The sequence below is a fragment of the Stegostoma tigrinum genome, chromosome 14 (genome assembly GCF_030684315.1).
Source record: "Stegostoma tigrinum isolate sSteTig4 chromosome 14, sSteTig4.hap1, whole genome shotgun sequence".
Lineage (NCBI taxonomy): Eukaryota > Metazoa > Chordata > Chondrichthyes > Orectolobiformes > Stegostomatidae > Stegostoma > Stegostoma tigrinum.
The window spans coordinates 10669241-10692210 of record NC_081367.1 but is presented as its reverse complement, the minus strand read 5'-3'; the positions used below and the strand labels follow the sequence as shown (position 1 = coordinate 10692210).

Genomic DNA, 22970 nt, shown 5'->3' with positions numbered 1-22970 from the left:
CCCTCCCTCCCCCCCCGATCCCACACTCACCCCCCCTCCCTCCCCCCCCGATCCCACACTCACCCCCCGATCCCACACTCACCCCCGATCCCACACTCACCCCCCGATCCCACACTCACCCCCCCTCCCTCCCCCCCCGATCCCACACTCACCCCCCGATCCCACACTCACCCCCCCTCCCTCCCCCCCCGATCCCACACTCACCCCCCCGATCCCACACTCACCCCCCCTCCCCCCCCGATCCCACACCCCCCTCCCCCCCATCCCCACACCCCCCTCCCCCCCATCCCCACACCCCCCTCCCCCCCATCCCCACACCCCCCTCCCCCCCATCCCACACTCACCCCCCCTCCCTCCCCCCATCCCACACTCACCCCCCTCCCTCCCCCGATCCCACACTCACCCCCTCCCTCCCCGATCCCACACTCAACCCCCCCTCCCCCATCCCACACTCACCCCCCCCGATCCCACACTCACCCCCCCCGATCCCACACTCCCCCCCCCTCCCTCTCCGATCCCACACTCACCCCCCTCCTCCCCTATCCCACACTCACCCCCCTCCCCCCCGATCCCACACTCACCCCCCTCCCCCCCCCGATCCCACACTCACCCCCCACCCCCCCCGATCCCACACTCCCCCACACCCCCCCCCGATTCCACACTCCCCCACACCTCCCCCCGATCCCACACTCCCCCACACCACCCCCCGATCCCACACTCCCCCCGATCCCACACTCCTCCCTCCCCGATCCCCCCCTCCCCCCGATCCCACACTCCCCCCCCTCCCTTCCCCGATCCCACACTCACCCCCCCCCTCCCCCCCCGATCCCACACTCACCCCCCCCCTCCCCCCCCGATCCCACACTCACCCCCCGATCCCACACTCACCCCCCGATCCCACACTCACCCCCCCCTCCCTCCCCCCCCGATCCCACACTCACCCCCCCCTCCCTCCCCCCCGATCCCACACTCACCCCCCCTCCCTCCCCCCCCGATCCCACACTCACCCCCCCTCCCTCCCCCCCCGATCCCACACTCACCCCCCCTCCCTCCCCCCCCGATCCCACACTCACCCCCCCTCCCTCCCCCCCCGATCCCACACTCACCCCCCGATCCCACACTCACCCCCGATCCCACACTCACCCCCCGATCCCACACTCACCCCCCCTCCCTCCCCCCCCGATCCCACACTCACCCCCCCTCCCTCCCCCCCCGATCCCACACTCACCCCCCGATCCCACACCCACCCCCCCTCCCCCCCCGATCCCACACTCACCCCCCGATCCCACACTCACCCCCGATCCCACACTCACCCCCCGATCCCACACTCACCCCCCCCTCCCTCCCCCCCCGATCCCACACTCACCCCCCCTCCCTCCCCCCCGATCCCACACTCACCCCCCGATCCCACACCCACCCCCCCCTCCCCCCCCGATCCCACACCCACCCCCCCTCCCCCCCCCGATCCCACACCCCCCTCCCCCCCATCCCCACACCCCCCTCCCCCCCATCCCCACACCCCCCCTCCCCCCCATCCCCACACCCCCCTCCCCCCCATCCCCACACCCCCCTCCCCCCCATCCCACACTCACCCCCCTCCTCCCCCCATCCCACACTCACCCCCCTCCCTCCCCCGATCCCACACTCACCCCCTCCCTCCCCGATCCCACACTCAACCCCCCCTCCCCCATCCCACACTCACCCCCCCCGATCCCACACTCACCCCCCCCCGATCCCACTCCCCCCCCCTCCCGCCGATCCCCCCCCCCCCCCTCCCGCCGATCCCCCCCCCCCCTCCCGCCGATCCCCCCCCCCCCCCCCCCCGCCGATCCCCCCCCCCCCCCCCTCCCGCCGATCCCCCCCCCCCCCCTCCCGCCGATCCCCCCCCCCGCTGTCTGTTTCCATCGCTTCTCCAACATGGCGGCACCGCCCGCTCAGCGGGGCCCCGGATGCTGCTCGATGACCCGGAAGTGAACGCGGTTGAAGATGGCGGCCTGGGCCTGCGCGCCGAGAGGATTCGGAGCGTGGAGAAGGTGAGAGGCTGAGAAAGGGAGGTATGGAAGGATAAGGGACAAGAGAGAGGGTTAAAGAGAGAGAGAGAGCGCGAGGGGGAGGGGAACAGAGAGAATGTGGAATAGAGGGAGACAGACCGGCTATTAAATAGAGTGACGGAGAAGGCGGGGGGGCGAATACAGGGAAAGTGGGGGGGGGCGTCATTGTGAGAGAAAGTGAGAGGAGAGATAGGGTGAGGGAGGGAAAGAGTAAGGTAATTTAGGAAGGAGGGAGTAGGAAAGAAGATCAGATGAAGTGAGAGGGGGTCGTAGGAAATAGGGAGGGTGGGAGGGAGAGGACAAGAATGGAGGAGTGAGGATAAGGCGGGGGGGAGACAAGGACAGAATGAAATAGTGAGTGTTACAGAGGAAAGGAAAGGTGGAAAAGTGAGGGGGGAGGAAGTGAGGCGGGGGGACAGTGAGGGGGGCGGAGGAAGTGAACGGGGGGACAGTGAGCGGGGGGACAGTGAGCGGGGGGACAGTAGTTAGGGTTGGGTGGAGATAGTCAAAGGCTGGTCCCCAGTTACATTAGCAACCTGAGGGTATTCCCACTTCCCAGGAACACAGCCTCAGTAACCCACTCTCCTGCGACCCGGCCCGAGCCAGGCCCCTCCTTGGAGAAGCAGCCCACATACATACGCCACACCCACCCTCAGTCAGCCCCCCCGCCATTCCCCATCACCCCAGTCTGCCCCTACCCTTTCAGCTTCCCCTTTCACCCTCCACCCCCTTTCACATCTATCCTAGTTGCCCCTCCCCCCCCCCAACTCAGTTGCCCCTCCCCCCCCAACTCAGTTGCCCCTCCCCCCCAACTCAGTTGCCCCTCCCCCCCAACTCAGTTGCCCCTCCCCCCCAACTCAGTTACCCCTCCCTCCCTCCCTCCCAACTCAGTTACCCCTCCCTCCCTCCCAACTCAGTTACCCCTCCCTCCCTCCCAACTCAGTTACCCCTCCCCCCAACTCAGTTACCCCTCCCCCCCAACTCAGTTACCCCTCCCCCCCAACTCAGTTACCCCTCCCCCCCAACTCAGTTACCCCTCCCCCCCAACTCAGTTAAACTCCTTCCCTAGACCCCCCTATCGCGCTCAATCCCCTCACCCCACCCTCTGTCCCTCTACTACATGCTACCTCTCTCAGTAAACCAACTGTCAGCCAAACACCCCGCCCCCACACAATCTTAACTGCACCCCTCAGCACCCAACCTCCACTACTCACCTGGAACACAGCCTCAGTCACCCGCACCCCAGGACCTGACCCGAGCAAAACCCCTCGCTGGAGGAACAACCCACATACACTCTCCACACTGTCCCAATCCCAGGAGCCCAGCCACACACCCATCCAGTACATACCCACACACATCCCTGCCAGTTGCCCTGCAGACCCCTAACTCTCACCCCACCCCAGCCCAGCCCAGCCCAGTTGGAGCCACTTCCACCCTCCTGTCGACCAGTCAGCCCCACCACTCACCCCACTAAGCCCAAACATGCCCCCCACACTTATGTAACCCCGCCCCTACCCTCCTAGGCCTCAATTCCCACCCCCCACCCTTTGTCCCTCCACTACACGCTACCCCTCAGTCTGCTCACCCTCGTCTCTCAAACAACCAACACTCTGTCAACCAAACGCTCCGCCCTCACACAGTCTGCACTCCTCACGCCCTTCCCACAGCCAGCACAACACAACACCCCTCAACCACTCCCCACAATCTTACCCAACACCCTTCACCCCCTCACCTCAGCCAGAACAACACCCCAAACCCACCCTACTCTGCCAGCCCAACGCCACGGTCTACGCATTCCCCCATCAGCCCCCCCCCCACTTGTCCCAATCTCAGCCTCTCTCCCCCAATCTCGCTGCCCTCTCCCCATTCAGCAACTTCCATTCTGCCAAACATCCCTTCAGTCTGCACCAACACCGCCACCCTGCCTGCACTCAGCCTGCCCTTCCACCCTGCCCATTTTCCCTCAGTCTGCCCCTCCCGGACGCCCTCCGCCTGCTGAACCCACTCTCAAGCTGCCCCTCCCAGACTCCCCCCTCCTGCCTTCAAGTCTGCCATTCCCAGATTCCCCCTTCTCGCCCTCGGTCTGCCCCTTCCCCCCAGTCTGCCCCTCACAGATTCCCCCCTGCCCCTCCCATTTCCCCCCTCCCACCCCCCCGGTCTGCCCCTCCCAGATTCCCTGCTCCACGGTCTGCCCCTCCCAGATTCCCCCCCTCCTGCCCCCCGGTCTGCCCCTCCCAGATTCCCCCCCCCCCCCCGGTCTGCCCCTCCCAGATTCCCCCCCCCCCCCCGGTCTGCCCCTCCCAGATTCCCCCCCCCCCCCCCCCGGTCTGCCCCTCCCAGATTCCCCCCCCCCCCCCCCGGTCTGCCCCTCCCAGATTCCCCCCCCCCGTCTGCCCCTGCCAGATTCCCCCCCCTCCCGCCCCCCCGTCTGCCCCTGCCAGATTCCCCCCCCTCCCGCCCCCCCGTCTGCCCCTGCCAGATTCCCCCCCCTCCCGCCCCCCCGTCTGCCCCTGCCAGATTCCCCCCCCCCCCGCCCCCCGTCTGCCCCTGCCAGATTCCCCCCCCTCCCGCCCCCCCGTCTGCCCCTGCCAGATTCCCCCCCCTCCCGCCCCCCCGTCTGCCCCTGCCAGATTCCCCCCCCTCCCGCCCCCCCGTCTGCCCCTGCCAGATTCCCCCCCCTCCCCCCCCGCCCCCCCGTCTGCCCCTGCCAGATTCCCCCCCCGTCTGCCCCTGCCAGATTCCCCCCCCTCCCGCCCCCCCGTCTGCCCCTGCCAGATTCCCCCCCCCTCCCGCCCCCCCCGTCTGCCCCTGCCAGATTCCCCCCCCCCTCCCGCCCCCCCGTCTGCCCCTGCCAGATTCCCCCCCCCTCCCGCCCCCCCCGTCTGCCCCTGCCAGATTCCCCCCCCCCTCCCGCCCCCCCGTCTGCCCCTGCCAGATTCTCCCCCCCCTCCCGCCCCCCCCGTCTGCCCCTGCCAGATTCCCCCCCCCTCCCGCCCCCCCGGTCTGCCCCTCCCAGATTCCCCCCCTCCCACCCCCCCCGGTCTGCCTCTCCCAGATTCCCCCCCCCTCCCGCCCCTCCCAGATTTCCCCCCCCCCTCCCGCCCCTCCCAGATTCCCCCCCCCTCCCGCCCCCCCCGGTCTCCCCCTCCCAGATTCCCCCCCCCCGGTCTGCCCCTCCCAGATTCCCCCCCCCCTCCCGCGCCCCCCCCCGGTCTGCCCCTCCCAGATTCCCCCCCCCTCCCGCCCCCCCCCCCCCCGGTCTGCCCCTCCCAGATTCCCCGCCCCCCCGGTCTGCCCCTCCCAGATTCCCCCCCCTCCCGCCCCCCCCGGTCTGCCCCTCCCAGATTCCCGTCCCCCGGTCTGCCCCTCCCAGATTCCCCCCACACCAGATTGCCCCACCAGCCCTCTGTTTGCCCCTCCCAGACTCCCCCACCAGCCCTCTGTTTGCCCCTCCCAGACTCCCCCACCTGCCCTCTGTTTGCCCCTCCCAGAATCCCTCATCCCGCCCTCAGTCTGCTCCTCCCAGGCTCACCCTGCCTTCAGATTCCACTACTGCCTCAGTCAACCTCTTCTGCCCTCAGTCTGCCCCACCAGCGCCTTCGCAGCCTACCTCATTGCCCTCAGTGTGCCCTCCAATCCACTACTGCCGCCCTCTCAGGCGACGACACATCCCGCTTCCTCCCAAGATCCTGTCCACTCAGTCTGCTCCCCACTTCTGCCCTCCCCAACACATACACCCTCAGTCTGCCCTCCCCACACCATACCCCTTCAGTCTGCCATCCACTCCAACTCAGTCTGCCCTCCACCGCACCTTCAGTCTGTCCCCATTCAGTTGCTCCCTCAGTCTGCTCCCCAATATCCTCAGTCTGCCCCCACCCCCTCTCCTTCCGCCTTGGTCTGGACCCCCACACCCACCCTCTCCCCCTCAGTCTTTATCCCATGCCCCCAGTTTGTCCCCTCAATGCCCACCCCTCACACCACCCCCAAACCCTCCTCCCACAGGCCAACCCAACCAGACACCACCCTCACATACCCTCGCCATCCCCACCAGACCCCGCCTCTGCACATCACCCCTCGGTCCGCACCCCCCTCACCATATCCCATCCTCACCACATCCCATCCTCACCCCCATCAGTCCAGCCCCCACCACCCCCCATCCTCACCCCCATCAGTCCAGCCCCCACCACCCCCCATCCTCACCCCCCCTCAGCCTGTCCTCCACCATCCCTGTCTCCCCCATACCCTCTCCACCCTCGCCCCCACCTTCAAGCTCCAAACCCTCCTCAGTCTGTTCCCCATTGGAGATTCCCTCAGTCTGCACCCTCCCAGTCAGTCTGCCCCCACATCTTCTCTGTTCCACATCAGTTTGCCCCCCACAACCTCAGTCTGCAATCTCACACCGCTCCACCTGTGCCTCAATGCCTGCCCTGTCTGTCTGCAGCCTGCCCCTTCTGCCTACCCCACCCAGACCCCTCAGTCTACCACATACCCCAAACCCCCACTCCATCTACCTCCCACCCCCAGCACCCCCCATCAACCGCCCCACACCCACACACCTCAAACTGCTCACCGATCTCATGCCCCCACCCCACTCAGTCTGCCCCCTGCTCCCAACTCCTCTGTCTGCCTCCCTACCCTGTCTGCCCCCCACGCCCAGTCCCCTCAGTCTACCACCCGCATCCCAACCCCCATCAGTCTGTCACCCCCACCCACCACCACAACCCCTCAGTCTGCCACTCTACTCACCTCCACAGCCCTCAGTCTGCCACCCCTACACCCCCTCAGTCTGCCACCCCCACACCCCTCAGTCTGCAAGCCCCACCCACTCCCATGCCCCCTCAGCCTACCACCGAACTCCCGCAGTCTCCCCCTCCCAACCCCCTCAGTCTACCCCCACCCCCTTTACCCTGCCTCACCCTACCACCCTCACCCTGCCTCCACACCCCCTCAGTCTGCCCCCTGCCTCACGCCCCCAATACCCACATTCCCCACCCCCGTCAATCCGCCCCCGACACCCCGTCAATCTGCCACCCAAACCCCCCGTCAATGTGCCCTCCCCAACCCCTCCCCGTCAATGTGCTCCCCCCGAGCCAACCGTCAGTGTGCTCCCCCCAAGCCGCCCCGTCGGTGTGCTGCCCCCGAGCCCCCCCCCCCCGTCGGTGTGCTGCCCCCGAGCGCCCCCCCCCGGTCGGTGTGCTGCCCCCGAGCCCCCCCGTCAATGTGCCCTCCCTGTCCCCCCCCCGTCAATGTGCCCTCCCTGTCCCCCCCCCCGTCAATGTGCCCTCCCTGTCCCCCCCCCCGTCAATGTGCCCTCCCTGTCCCCCCGTCAATGTGCCCTCCCTGTCCCCCCCCGTCAATGTGCCCTCCCTGTCCCCCCCGTCAATGTGCCCTCCCTGTCCCCCCCGTCAATGTGCCCTCCCTGTCCCCCCGTCAATGTGCCCTCCCTGTCCCCCCGTCAATGTGCCCTCCCTGTCCCCCCCGTCAATGTGCCCTCCCTGTCCCCCCGTCAATCTGCCCTCCCTGCCCCCCGTCAATCTGCCCCCCCGGCCCCCCCCCAATCTGCCCCCCATCAATCTGCCCCCCGCCCCCCCGTCAATCTGCCCCCCGCCCCCCCGTCAATCTGCCCCCCCGCCCCCTCGATCTGCCGACTGCCCCGTCAATCTGCCCCTGCCCCCCCTCAATCTGCCCCCACCACCCGTCAATCTGCCCCCGCCCCCCCCAATCTGCTCCCACCACCTGTCAATCTGCCCCCCGCCCCCTCATCTGCCCCCCCGCCGCACCCCCAATCATTCCTCCCGCCCCTGCCAGTCGGCCCCAGCCCCCCCGTCAATCTGTCCCACCTCCCTCAATCTGTCCCCTGTGCCACCCGCAATCCACCCCCCGCCTCCCCCATCAATCCGCCACCCCCAACAATTTGCACCCCCGTCCCCCACCTGAATCCGCCCCCCCGTCCCCTTCCTCAATCCACCCCCTTGCCCCGCCTCAATCCGACCCTTGCTGCTCCTCGATGCCACTCCGCCCTTCAGCGTCAAGCTGCCCCACTCCCCATGTCAACCCCACTCAGTCAATTTGCCCTGCACCCAACCACCACCCCCGAGCCAGACCCTCATTGTGTCCCCTCCGGCCCTCCTCTCATTCTGCCCCACCCCCACCTTACACTCCGCACACAGTGCGCACACTGCCTCTTCTGTGGGCATCTCCAATGTACCCCCAGCCCAACTCCAGCTCACTCCAAACGCTACCCTCAATTCCCTGCCCCCGCTCACTCCACTGCCCCATCTCCAGCCCGCCATCACCACTTCTTCCCCCATCACCTGTCCCCCCTCTCAGCCCAGCCCACCCCCGGGCCCCCGTCTCAGTTCCCCTGTGGCCACCCAGGCCCCCCCTTCTCCCTCCCCAGTCGCCGCCCCCCCCCACTCGCCTACTCACCCCCCCAGTCTCCCCCCCAGTCTCCCCACCAGTCCCCCCTCTCACTCCCCCAGTCCCCCACCTCTCACTCTCCCCCCTCACTCCCCCAGTTCCCCCGTTCCCCCCCTCACTTCCCCAGTCCCCCCCCTCACTTCCCCAGTCCCCCCCCTCACTCCGCCAGTCCCCCCCCCACTCTGCCAGTCCTGCCCCCCCACTCCCCCAGTCCCCCCCCTCACTCCCCCAGTTCCCCCCCTCACTCCCCCAGTTCCCCCCCTCACTCCCCCAGCCCCCCCCCTCACTCCCCCAGCCCCCCCCTCACTCCCCCAGCCCCCCCCCTCACTCCCCCAACCCCCCCACCAGTCCCCCCTCTCACTCCCCCAGTCCCCCCGCCCCAGTCCCCAGTCCCCCCCTCACTCCCCCAGTCCCCCCCCCTCACTCCCCCAGTCCCCCCCCTCACTCCCCCAGCCCCCCCCTCACTCCCCCAGTCCCCCCCCCCCTCACTCCCCCAGTCCCCCCCCCTCACTCCCCCAGTCCCCCTCTTGTCCCGGTTGCCCCCCCATCCTCTCACTGCCCCAGTCACCCCCCCATTCCCCCCATCACACTTTCCCAGTCTTTCCCCCCCCCTCACACCCCCAGCCATTCCCCCGCCACCCCCACCAGTGACCTACCTCGCCCCCACCCGGCCCCCTCTTTAACACCCCCACAGGCTCCCTCTTATTTCCAACTTGTGGCCCCAATTCCTATCTCACGGTCCCAGTTCCCCCCTTGACCTCTGTGCCCTGCTCTTCCCCCCCACCCCCCGATTCTCTTGATGTCACAGCTGCTGTGTTCCGTGCTGATCACCTTTTTTTTCCTGACCTCCATAACTCTCCACCCTGACATCCTCTCTGCCCATGTTGCTGTTGTCCTCTGTTCCCATACCCCTGGTCCAACCCTGCCGACTCCTCCCAGGTCAGTTCTGCCCATCTGATCCTTTGACGATTCTGCCCAAACACCCTTCCTCTAACTCCAAATCCCCCTGTTTTTCACCCTTGTACTTAAACACGTGCAACTTACCCAAATCTTCAGATTCACAAAGTTGTACCTATAATTCTCAGCTCCTAACCATTTTCTCTGCATCCCTCTCATAGAATCATTGAATACTTACAGCATTGGCTTGTTGAGCCAGTGAGTGCGTCAGCACATGCAGTTTAGCTGCCCCGAGCCCCTTTCCACTCCCATCTCTTTCGTTTTCAAATGCGTATCAAATATGACTCAGAAAACCACATGAATCTGCCTCTACTAAATTCAGTCAGAGCATTCCAGGTCTTAATCACTCACTCATGTTTATTCTCATGCCCTGTTTGGTTCTTTTTGCATCCGTCCTACGGTGGTTTCCTCTGGTTTTCCACCCTTCTACCAACTGAATGTTTTTTCTGTACCCCTCATGGATTTTGCATATTTTATATAGAGAACATCTGACTTGCCAATCTGTTCTTATAACTGAAATCCCGGGACCCTCCTTAATTCTCTCCAAAGCCGTCATATCCTTCCCAAGTATCCGATCTTGAATCAGACATGCCTCTCCACTTGAGGGTGTATATTTCATACAGGTTCACCATAACTTTGTTAATTTTGTGCCTCATGTCTTTGTAAAGCCTAGAATCCTATATCCTTTTTTATAGCCACTTTCACAAATTGCTCTGGCCCTCGCCAATCATGTGTGCTGATATACCTCCAGGTCTCTCTGCTCCACTACTCTGTTTCTGATTTTTTTTTCTCTCATTTATATTGCCTTTCCTCACATGTTCTACTAAATATAAATTTGTATTAGTTTCATTTTTCCTAAGTCTGCCCAACCCACTAGTCTGTCCATGTTCTCCTGAAATCTATCACTGTCCTCTTCACAATTGGCCACTTCCAAGTTTTGTGCCATCTTCATATTTTACAATTACATATTCTGCATCCAAGTCTATTTCTTTAATGCAGATAGAGAAAAATGTGGTCTTAATACCAGCTCCTGGGGTATCGCCAATATATGTTATCCTCCGATTCAAAACACCACTTACTTAGCACTGGAATACAAGAACTAGGAGCAGAAGTAGACCAAATGGCATATTGAGCCGTCATATTGATTTTGGATGATCTTTGCTCCAACTCCACTTTCTGTCTCATTTCCATTAATCCTCAATTTACTGAGACACCAAAAATCTGCCTGTCTGAACTAAATGATGAAAAATCCATAAAAGAATTCCCAGCTCTGAGTGAGGAATTTCTTGTCGTCATAATTGTAAATGATCATCCCCTTATGCTGTGATTGTATCCCCATGTTCTTAAGGAAACCACCTCTGTATATATTTCTGAATCTTGTATGCTTCATTGAACAAACTCCAAAAGAAATGGACCCTCTGTAATTTAGCTTTTCGTCATAGAACAGTCTTCTCATCCCAAGCACCAACGCGGTGAACCTTTGCTGTCTTACCCGCAGTATGAGTATCTCTTTGCTTGAGTATGGTGAGCAAACCTGCACATAGTATTCCAGGTGCGATCTGCTCCGCTGGTCACTGACTGGCAGTTTGAAATTGCCACATTTACCCTGGTTTTTGCTTCCTGCCCATTAATCAATCCTGAATCCATGCTAACGTATTATTCAATCCCTCAAGGCCTTTTTGAGCAATTTTGTGTAGTACCTTACCAAAAAAACCTTTTGGAAATCCAAGTATACTACATCTAATGCTTCTCCATCATCTACCCTGTGAGTTACAATCTGAAAAATAGTAATATATTTGTCAAACAGGGTTTCCTTTTGTAACTTGATCTCATTCTAACCATTTTGTGCTTATCTCAGACTTCCTTAAAGATAGATTCCAGTGCTTTCCTGCTGAATAATATCAGGCTGTATTTCCTGCTTTTTCACTCCATTCTTTTTTGAATCAAAATGTTTGCTGACACCAACGATCTGCCAATGATTGCTAACTGCATGTGCTCCCTTCTGATCCTTTTAATTCTGCGTATGTGTAGATGTATGTGCAATAAAAAAGGAATTTTTTTTCCAAAAAATGAACAAGAAAACTAATTGACACCCATTTTAATTAAATACTTTCATATTTGTCTGTTTGCTGGTTTTCAATTGCACGTTTTTACAAGTGTTTTGACAGACTGTGTATCCTCTTCTGTGTCAGTGGATACAGCCTTCTTGACTATGGTGTTGGATTTGTTGATTCCTAACCTGCTGAAATCATTCCTGATTCCGGACTCTTTTCAAAAATTGCAGCCAGGACATTCACTGTCTCTGCAGTTATCCTTTTCAGAAACCTCCATGCAGCTTGTTAGGCCCTGGGGATTCATAAGCTTTGAATCCTTCAGTTGTCTTAGAACATTTTTCTGTGCTGTTGTGAATTACCTCAGTTTCCTGAGACCTTTTCTGGTATGTGTCCCCTGTCTTCCACTGTGAACGCTAGTAGAAAATATTTTTTCATGTCTCTACCATTTCCTCATGCTCCATGATAATTCTTTTGGTCACTCATTCTAAGGAACCAACATTTAGTATAGCTACAGTATTCCCATTATGTCCACAAAAATATTTACAGTCCTTTTTCTTACTGGCTGGTTTACTCTTTTTAACATGTTTCTTTTCCTTTTTATCCACTTTTTGGTGGGCCTTTAGCTGGTTTCTAAACACTCCAGATTCTCAGGCTCATTATTCAATGTTTAAGCTCTTCTTATTCTATTACAACTTTTTAACCACCTTAGGAAACCACACGTGGATTCTTTGGCTTTTCTTATGAATGTAATTTATGAATGATTTTGAATTTTTTTTTGCCATACCTTTGAATCTATTTACACAATCAATTTGGGTCAGTCCTACCCTCAAACGTACGTAAAAGGCTTTGTTTGACATGTTTGAAACTCTCTGTTTCCTATCAGCCGTAACTATGCTGCCACATCTTTTTGTGAAAAAAAAGATAGGCTTCAAGTTTTCTGAGAAGCCTTCTGTATGACACTTCATCAAACCCCTCTTCCCCATCCCCGCATATTGTCACCACCTCTTGTCACCACCCTCCCATTCCATTCCTGCCTATATCCCTGCCACCACGGTATCTTTTACATCTCTCTGAGAGCATGTCCATTTGCAAGAGGACACCTTGGACACTGCAGCACTTGTTCAGTATTGCACTGCAGTGCCAGTCTATGTGGTCAAGTCTCTGCAATGTGACTTGAGCAGACAGCCTTGTGAATCAGGTGAGAGTGCTAACATTGAGCTACAGCTCGTCATGGTGACTTCATTTCAAAAGTTATCATTGAAAATGTGCCAAGAATTTTAAACATGAAGTGTTACTTAATCCTGGGAAACTGAGAACTGCAGATGTTGGAGTCAAGAGAGAACACAGTGTGGAGTTGGAGGAACACAGCAGGCCAGGCAGCACCAGAGGAGCAGGAAGGTTGACATTTCGGGCCGGGACCTTTTGACAGAATCCTGAATTTCTGAAGAAGAGCCCCGACCTGAAACATCAACTTTCCTGCTCCTCTGATGCTGCCTGGCCTGCTGTGTTCCTCCAACTCCACGCTGTGTCATTTGTGCTATTTAATCTTGGTGCTTTCACTGTTGACACACAGACGCAGTAGGAGAATTTCATATACTCCACTTTCTACTTAGGGGTAGTGGTATTGCCATCAGACAAGTAATCCAGAATGCCACATTAATGCTCTGGGGGCATGTCTTTGAACACACCATGGCAGATGTTGAAATTTGAATTCAGTAAAATTGGAAAATTAATAAAAGTTAGTCTGTTTTATTTTATTAAAAGCCCATTAAGCTCGCTAATTTTTTTAGGAAAGGAAACCTGCCATCCTATTGGTCTGGCCTACCTGTGATTCCAATCTTAGTATAGTTGATTGCTAGCTGCCTTCTGAAATAGTCTGAACCGTCAATCAATTCAAAACAATTTGGGATGGGTAACAAATGCTGGCTTGCTAGCGTTACCCGCATCCCATGTATGAATAAAAAATAAACCTTAAAGTTTCTGTGACAATACTGAAAAATGTTCAGGGCAGCTCAGAACCTTAAAAAAATGCATTCAAAATTTACGGCATTCCTGTGACTCTTCCACTCAATTTTTTGATAATAAAATAGTGATAGTTGACTCTAATTCACAGACTGACCCTTTAATCAAAAATGCAGATATTTAACACAATGAGCTTTTGTTTATATAGCAGCTTCCACCATTTGGGGTCCTCCCAAAGTACATTGTAGATAATTTAAGTGCTTTCGAAGTTTAGTTGCAATTGCATAAAAAGCACCAGTGGATTTGTGCCCAGCTGAACTCTTGACAAAATTTTGCACCCCACAGGCTGTTCTCTTTGCAGATGATGGAGTTGTCATTTGCTGGTAGTGCACAAATTTCTTGTATTTCAGGCTTGGTGAGGAATTTTGGATACTGCAGTAGATGTTTCCCTTTTTGTTGGTCAAGACCGCTTGCTGAGATTTTTTTGTGGGAAAAAGATCAGGTTTTGGAGAATGTGACTGCTGCTTTGGAAAAAACATCATGATATACTTGTGTCTTTATGTGCTGTGAAGCCAGCACCCTCTAATGCAGTGCACTGTAGGTATCAGGACAGTGATCACGGTGAAGCATTGCTTTCTGAATAAGAACTGAATGAACCGCAGATGCTGTAAATCAGAAACAAAAGCAGAATTTGCAGGAAAAGCTCAGCAGGTCTGGCACTGTCTGTGGACAGAAATCAGAGCTCTGAGGAAGGATCACTCAACCTGAACCGTTAACTTTGATTTCTCTCCACAGCTGCCAGACCTGCTGAGCTTTTCCAGCAATTTCTGTTGTTTCTGCATTGCTTTCTGAATCCTGTCATGTAGAATGCAGAAAGCAGGATTTGCAGTAGATCAGGAAAGTCAAATATACAAGTTATACTGAAGTGAATAATTCAGTAACTGGAGAGATGAATAGGACTTAATTCTCAAAATCAATATTTGTAGTCATTTTACTTTTTGGTGAATGGGCTTAAGAGATTTGTCTTTATCTTCCATAGTACACAATGATATAACATATTCTCTATGTCAAATAGCTGGGGGTATCTTAACTTGTTGGGACATTTGAAGGGAAAATACTGTATTCTGTTATCTACACATTAGCTCATTTTAGATGTTTTTGTCTGGGCATATTTACTATGTTTAAGCAGTGATAGGAGCAATGAACTGAAAAGGTGTGCTGACCAAAAATGGCAGGAGTGCTTCTTTAGTTCTTGCAGTGCCTCATTTTCATTCTAGTGCTTGGTGCTGATGCAGATATACTGTCACCAATGATTATGTGCTGCAACGTGTGCACAGTGAACCTTTTGAAGCATACTGAACGATGTAAATCTCTTTTTATGTTTCTTCCAGGTTAATTGTCTACAAGGATGCTAAGCGTGGGTTTAGAAAGACACCTAAAAAAATTGAACCCCGAAAAGTGGAGCCGGACGAAAAGATTCTGAAGAACTTGGCCTCACGTGTGAATCGGACGAGCAAAAGCAGCCTCACCCCAATGCTGAATGAGCCAGTCTTACCTAAATCATCATCACGCTCATTCAGAAGGCTTGTCAGACCTTTTGTGTTTACTGTAGGGGTAAGCTAACACTGAAGAGGATGCTATGTCCTGTCTACTAAAAACTTTGAGGAATACGGATGTGTAATAGCGAGTTTTGAGAAGATTTGTAGCTCAGGTTGAGGTTCTGGATGTGAGTTTGCTCGGTGAGCTGGAAGGTTCGTTTTCAGACATTTCGTCACCATTCTAGGTAACATCATCACTGACCCTCCGACGAAGCGCTGGTGTTATGTCCCGCTTTCTATTTATCTGGTTAGGTTTCCTTGGGTTGGTGATGTCATTTCCTGCGTTGGTGGTGTCATTTCCTGTTCTTTTTCTCGGGATGGTAGATTGATTTGGAACCAATGTGTTTGTTGATGGAGTTCCGGTTGGAATGCCATGCTTCTAGGAATTCTCGTGCATGTCTCTGTTTGGCTTGTCTGCGGATGGATGTGCTGTCCCAATCAAAGTGGTGTCCTTCCTCATCTGTATGTAAGGATACGAGTGTTAGTGGGTCATGTCGTTTTGTGGCTAGTTGATGTTCATGTATCCTGGTGGCTAGCTTTCAACGTCATCTACAAAATACCTTGCAAGAACTGTGACAAACACTACATTGGACAAACTGGCAGAAAGCTAGCCACCAGGATACATGAACGTCAACTAGCCACAAAACGACATGACCCACTATCACTCGTATCCTTACATACAGATGAGGAAGGACACCACTTTGATTGGGACAACACATCCATCCTCGGACAAGCCAAACAGAGACACGCACGAGAATTCCTAGAAGCATGGCATTCCAATCGGAACTCCATCAACAAACACATTGATTTGGAGCCAATCTACTATCCCCTGATAAAAAGAACAGGAAATGGCATCACCAATGCAGGAAATGACATCACCAACCCAAGGAAACCTAACCAGATAAATAGAAAGCGGGACATAACACCAGCGCTTCACCAGAGGCTCACTGATGATGTTACCTAGAATGGTGACGAAACGTCTGAAAACAAACCTTCCAGCTCAGCGAGCAAACTCACATCCAGAACTGATGTGTAATTTCCTGAGGAACTGGGTACTTCCCTGAGTGGCTGTTCTTCCTATGTCAGGCTGGAGATTGTTCATTGGGCTGATGATGACTGGACATTACTCTACAGCGATCAGAAACTTTTGGTCATTTTCCTTTCCCTGACCTGGAGTGCCGAGTCTGATTTTACTTGAGAATGGTGATAGCCATTGATCCCAGTGGGCTGCTCCTCTCTTGTTAACTGTGACAACTCTGTCTTCCATCCAAATTCCCATATCCTATTTTCTAATAAATACTTTACTTTTACATGCCTGTGTAGATCCTGAGCCTGTACCTGAAGTAATATATCCCATGTTTTCACAAATCTTTTATGTGGCGTAAGTATTCTAAATTGTTGACCAGTTTTGCTCAGTTCTTAAGATATATCCTTGTTTTGGAGGGAAGGACTGAATGTGATCTACCCTATTAATCTGTATTTTAGACACTTCACTCAGTCCACTACTTTACAATCCACCCTGGGTATTTTAACCTGTGCTTGTTCAAATTAGATTGTGTTCTAGGGAGTTGCTGCTGACTTTCTGCAGATCTGAATCTCCTTTCTAACCTGACAGAAAACTCTTGCAAATGAATCTGCTCACTGTTGTTCCTAGCTGCAGTTGTAATTAATTTCATATTCTATCATCTTTACAAAGTCACACAGGATTACACAAGTTGATCTGAGAAAACTCTCCATTTGAGAGCAACTTCTGCTTTTTACATCTAGATTCCTGAATTCCTAAATTCCTTTGTTTATCTTTTATTGCTGCCCAGAACTTTGAACTCTCCTGGTCTGAGCAGTCATTTTACTTCTTACTGTTTCAAATTGTTCTTATAAATGGCGCCTATTTTTAATTGTAGGCTTAATTGGAGCCTGTGTGTAAATTTGAAAAGACCTCTGGTGGGTATTGATCATGCATTTTCACTTTCAGTAGTTTGACAGAAACAAGGGGACATGTTGATTTAGAGCTTAAGGGACATAAAGATGTACATCATGGAAACATTCAATACCCTTCAGTCCGAATCGTCCATGGTGACCAGTTACCCTAAATAAATCTAGCCCCATTTGTTGGCATTTAACTCATATCCCTCTAAACCCTTTCTATTCATATACCCATCCAGATGCCTTTAAATTGTTGTAATTTTACAGGCCTCCACAATTTTCTTTGGCAGTTCATTCTGTACACACACCACCCTCCGTGTGAAAATGTTGCCCATTTGGAAAGACCTGGGCTCTTCGCCAGGTATTTTGCTTTGTAGACCATGGGCTATTTGTCTAATGTGTACCACAGACCTCAGCGTTTTACTCAGTGGATTACACTGTTGTTCCTGTCCTCTAACAGAACAGTGCAAGGTTGAAGAAGGTGGGAGGAAAAAGCTGGCTAATCTAGCAATGGGGCTGTATATTAAACTGAGTTATCAATTAGACACTGATCTGTAACTCATGTAGTTCACAGGATCCTCATTCGGGGTGGCAGCTATCTGGCAGTATGAGTCTCTCAAATCCAGAGTTCAAAGTTACTTCAATGATCTCCGATTGGATTGGCTGGAAAAGCATCACCCACCCAAAGCTGGTGATATCAGGAAACAGGTAAAAGTTTGTGAAATGTCACAGCATTTAAAAAAAAAAATCACATTTCTTTTTGCGTTCTAAGCTCCTGATTATTATGTTTCCCTCTTGGGTTTTATTACCGGGGAGATGAGCTGCTTTAGAATTGCTACAGCAAGGGAAGGCAGGATGATGCAACCACTTTGGTAGGCCTAAGAGAATATCACAGCAAAGCCACCATCTCAACCACAGAAGTGTGCTTAGGTGTGGCGAACTGAAAGCTGGGATTCAAGAAGCGTTAAAGTATCATTGGACCAGCACTTTACTGCTTCAGTGATAGATATAGATACATTGATCTGAGTGGAACAGGTTGATGCCAGTTGACTTGACAGTGGTGATCGGAGAATAATCATGTTCCTTTTGGCCAAACAGCTCGCAAAGGATAGTATTGAAGATGGGTTTTGATTAATAGTTCCCAAGTTCAAACAGGTTATCGTTTTTCAGCAGCAAATTTCAAGCACAATACAAATCAAGAACAAGTATCTGAATTTTAATAACTTTTTTGGAAACAATAGGAAACTAATATTCACTTATATAGAGGAATGCATGTGATCACTCTACAGTGGTCATGTCCCTCCCCCTGAGCCCAGAGACCTGGGTTCAAGACCTATCTGCTGCAGAGGGTGTGTTTAGTAACATCTGAACATTTTGGATTTAAAAAAAAATCTACATTGTCATATCTAGAGGTCACCGAGGTAAGGTATGGTGCTTTGGAGAAATGAATGTTTTTACTGGCAAAGGCCCTTAATTGAGTTCTTGAACACTTGCTCTTTGGTTACAATGTAAAAGTAGGTGAATAAAAACAATTTGCATAAGAAGTAGAGAGATTTGCATTTACGTAGAACCTGTCACAACCTCAGTTCATCCCAAAAGAGTATATGTGGTTAGGGGGAGTGGAGGGGCACAATAAATATTTTTGAGATATATTCACTGATGTAATATAGGACGTGTGGCACCTACTTTGTGCAAGGCAAGATTCCATACATGTGATGGTGACCAGGTAATCTGGTCTTAGTGGTGTTGGTTGATAGATACATATTGTTGAGGTTGGTTGGCTTGCTGGATTTTTGTTTCACAGATGTTTCGTTACCGTGCTTGGTAACATCCTCAGTGAAGTGTCGGTACGTTACCCCACCTGGTTTTTAAACTCTGGGGCCCATTGAGGTGGATTGCCTCACTCTGGTTTTCCTTCGTAGTGGAATGTATATGGGGTTGAGTTCAATGTGTTTATTAATAGCCTAATTCGTGGAGTGCTGGAGTGCCATGCTTCTAGTAATTCTTGTGCTTGTCTCTGCCTAGCCTGTTCGAGGATCTTTGTGTTGACCTAGTTGAAGTGGTGGTTCTCCTTGTCCATGTGCATTGAGATGAGTGAGCGTCGGTGGTATCTTTTTGTAGCCAGTTGATGGCCATGTACTCTTGTTGTTAGTTTCCTTCCTATTTGCCCGATTGTAGTGTTTCTCGCAGTCTCTGCATAGGATCTTGTAGATGACCTTGGTCCTGTCCATGGCAGGGTGTGGATCTTTAGTTCGTGTGAGCAGTTGTTATAGGGTTGATGTGGGCTTGTGTGTCACTCTGATGCCCAGTGATCGTAGGTGTCTCATGGTGAGTTCGAACGTGTTTCTGATATAGAGTAGTGTGATGAGTGTGTTGGGGTGTGTAGTGTCTTTCTGATGCTGTTCGTGTAGGCATCTTCTAACCCAGTTCTTTGGATATCCATCATCCTTGGGGGAAAACACACCAATGCTTCATCGGAGGCTGTACTGAGGATTTTACCAAGCGTGGTAATGAAACCTCAGCGAAACAAGAAACCAGCTCGGCGAGCCGACCAACCTCAACACCCACAACCCGAACTACAAATCTGCTCCCAAACCTTAGATACATATTGGCCAAGAAACCAGAGAGAACTTCTCTGTTCTTCATGTAATGAGGCAGGATCTGTTTGTACATATGAAAAGACAGATGTGGCCTTGGCTTAGCCTCTCATCTGAAAGATTCCTTCAGCTCTGCATGAGAGCATCAGCCTGGACCTTTGTGCTCCAGTTTCTGCAGTGGCACTTGAACCCACAACCTCCAATTCAGAGCTGATAAGTAATCTTATATCTTTCAACCTCCCATATGAATGAACCAACAACATGTCTCAAAGGATATTTGGACCCAGGCTCAGAAGCAAGTCTGTCAGATACAGTAGTTGGTCAGCATAATGTAGTTTTTGAGAGAAATTTAATTTGATTTCTTTTGTTTCTGATTGGACTGGAAAGTGTATTTAGGGTTCTTCTTGGGGAGGAATGCTCCCAGTTATGGAATTCATCCGGGGCCCCAGAAATAGGTCAAAGGCTTTGTGAGGTGCTCAGCAAAGATTCTGATATGAATAGACATTAAACCTGCATCCAGTTTTGCTGAGTATTTTAGCATTCAGCCATGTATTTTTTCTTTAATTTGTGGGGATATGATCTGCTTTTTAATGTTATTCTACATCTTCTGTATTGTTATATATCAGGGCTATATTGAGAATGAATATGTGCCGGAGGACTGGAGAGTGGCTAGTTTAGCAACAATTTTTAAAAAGGGAGGCAGAGCTAATGCAGGTAGTTACAGGCCAGTCAGTTTACCATTTAGAACCAGGAGCATTTTAGTATCTATAACTTCAAAATGAAGTTTCCATTTGGCAGTATGAAGAGAAAACATTAGAAACCATGCTTTAAAAATCTAAAATTAATTGACACATGCAATGGATATATTGTATATTAAGTTGCATAAATGCATTCAAAATATCAGAAAATTAAAGGGCACAAAGTTATTTGTAGAAAATCTTGAATAAAAATGATTATAAAGGAGTAAGTGCAAGGGTGATAGTTGAAAGCAATTATCCAGAGGTCGAGATTAGTCCTTAGTGTCCACAAAGCTTAAATATAGGGTCACTGCTGTTCATTGCCCAAGTGAATGATTTTGCTATAGATTAAGAGAGAATGGTGACAAAATATACCAATGCTAAAGTGTAATGAATATAAATATTAATTTGTAGAAAACAAGAGGAAGTTGCAGAGGGGATGTAAAGAGATGGGAATGTGAGCTATACAGTGGCATGTAAAATTCATTGTCAGTCAGCAGGAGATGCAATATTTTGGCAAATTTCGGTGTTGTGGGTGAACAGAAAGAATGGAGGTTCAAGTGCCTGGGTAATAAAGGCAATCTCCAACAATGAAGCATGGTTTAAAAGAAAAGAATAGCTAGCAAAATATTAGTTTTTATCACGAAAGACACAGAGTATTAATGTCAAAAGGTAATGATGAAGTAACAGTGAACTTACAAAACATTGAGATTTCACTTATAGTAATGAGGCTAGTATAGTAGGAAGGATATTAAGACTATACAATATGTAGCAGGCAGATAACCTAGGATGCTGCTTAGTTTAAGAAAGTATGAATCTGCAGAAAGATTTCATTAATTGGACCATTTTGAATGGAACAAATGCAGATTGAAAGATAATATAGCATAATGAAAGGGTGGATAGAATCACAGTTGTTGAGCCTAGAACAAAGGATAATAGACTTGCAAGGGACTGAAACAAAGGACTGGTGAAATTTCTTTGCAAGGAGAGTTGTGAAACAATGAAATTCACCTCTGAGATAGTTGTTGAGGCTGGAAAACTTGTCAAAAAATGCGATTGGATTGAATAGATGAATGAAGGAAGTACACGAGGCATCAGAGTGAGTACATTTGCACAAGACTATTGAAAGCAAGGTAAATCCTGAGGGCAATGTTGCCAAGTTTATAAATGATGTAAAGGTACGTGGAGGAACAGGTAATATTGAGGAAGTGGGCGGCTGCAGACTTTGACAAGCTAGGTGAGTGGGCAAAGAAGTGGCATATGGAATACAATGTGGCAAAGTATGAGGTTATACATTTTGTTAGGAAGAATAGAGGTGTAGTCTATTTTCTGAATGGGGAAAGGCTTTGGAAATCTAAAATGCAAAGGGACAAGGGAGTCCTAGTTCAGGATGTTCTTAAGATTAACATGAATGTGCAGTTGGCATTTATGAAGGCAAAAGCAATGTTGTCATTAATTTCAGTATGGCTAGAAAACAAGTAAAGAGGTATTGCTGAAGCTGCATAAGGTGGTGTCCAGACCATATCTGGAATATTGTGAGTCCATATGTGCCATTGGAAAGGGTCCTGAGGAAGTTTATGAGAATGATCCTGGTTCAAAGGCTAGTCATATGAAGAGTGGTTGAGAACTCTGGGCCCATAATTGACAGACTTTTTTTAAAGATTAGATTCCCTACAGTGTGGAAACAGGCCCTTCGGCTCAACAAGTCCACACTGCCCCTTGAAGCATCCCACCCAGACCCATCCCCCTATAACCCACACACCCCTGAACACTACGGACAATTTAGCAATGGGCAGTCCACCTAGCCTGCACATCTTTGGACTGTGGGAGGAAACCCACACAGATACGGGCAGAATGTGCAAACTCCACACAGACAGTCGCCCAAGGCTGGAATCGAACCCCGGGTGCCTGGCGCTGTGAGGCTGCAGTGCTAACCACTGAGCCACCGTGCCGCCCAGACTTCAGACGATTAAGGGGAATCTGATTTGAAACTTACAGGATATCGAGAGGCCTGATAGAGAGGATGTGGAGAATAGGCAGGAGAATTGGATTGAGAAGCATATCAACCATATTGAATGGCATAGCATGGGCTGAATGGCCTAATTCCATTCCTACGTTTTATACTCGAACGTGGATTGATTGAGCCGGTATGTTTTGTCCAGCATTAACTTCTACAGGCTTTTGTGTATGTATTCATTGTTTACCTGTTAATTCTGTTGAGTAGATGATAATTCAATTTGATAGAAAGTTTATGCTGTAGCTTCTTGAAGTCCAAATAACAGGGTCTTCCAATCAACACTGTGACTGACTGTATTACCAGAGGTTGGTTGGAAATTTGTTTTTGTGGAGCAGCGGCTTGCATATGGGAATGGTCTATGTTTCTGAGAATACCTGAGCTAAAAGCCTAATACTGCAAACATACAGGATGAATAAAGCCTGATAACTTTGAATGCCGACATGTCATTTGGAGAAGATGATGCCTGCATGAAATGACCTAGACATCTTTCTGTATGAAAGGATAGTTGGGCTATGATAGGAAAGAGTTTTTTGGGGAACAATCAAGATACAATACAGGTCAATTTTGAGGTTAGAGTTGGTGTTTAGTTAGGGTAAGCTTTGATTGTAGAGGTAAGTCACAGTTTCGTCGGTGGAGTTAGGACGCAAATATGGT

At 52.0% G+C, this 22970-nt stretch overlaps 1 protein-coding gene across 2 annotated transcripts in view; it reads left to right on the top strand.

The window, feature by feature from the left end:
* The first annotated feature begins 1919 nt into the window (after positions 1 to 1919).
* Positions 1920 to 22970, top strand: part of parlb (presenilin associated, rhomboid-like b) — a 40440-nt gene continuing 19389 nt past the window's right edge. Inside the window, exons 1-3 of one of the 2 annotated variants that reach the window (XM_059650997.1) lie at positions 1920 to 2033; positions 14836 to 15058; positions 17533 to 17673. In XM_059650997.1, coding sequence (XP_059506980.1) covers positions 1987 to 2033; positions 14836 to 15058; positions 17533 to 17673 — 411 coding nt within the window. In that variant the 5' untranslated portion in view covers positions 1920 to 1986. Of the gene's footprint in view, positions 2034 to 9210; positions 12681 to 14835; positions 15059 to 17532; positions 17674 to 22970 lie in introns of those variants that run through there. The other variant, XM_048542152.2, reaches the window with a different exon arrangement.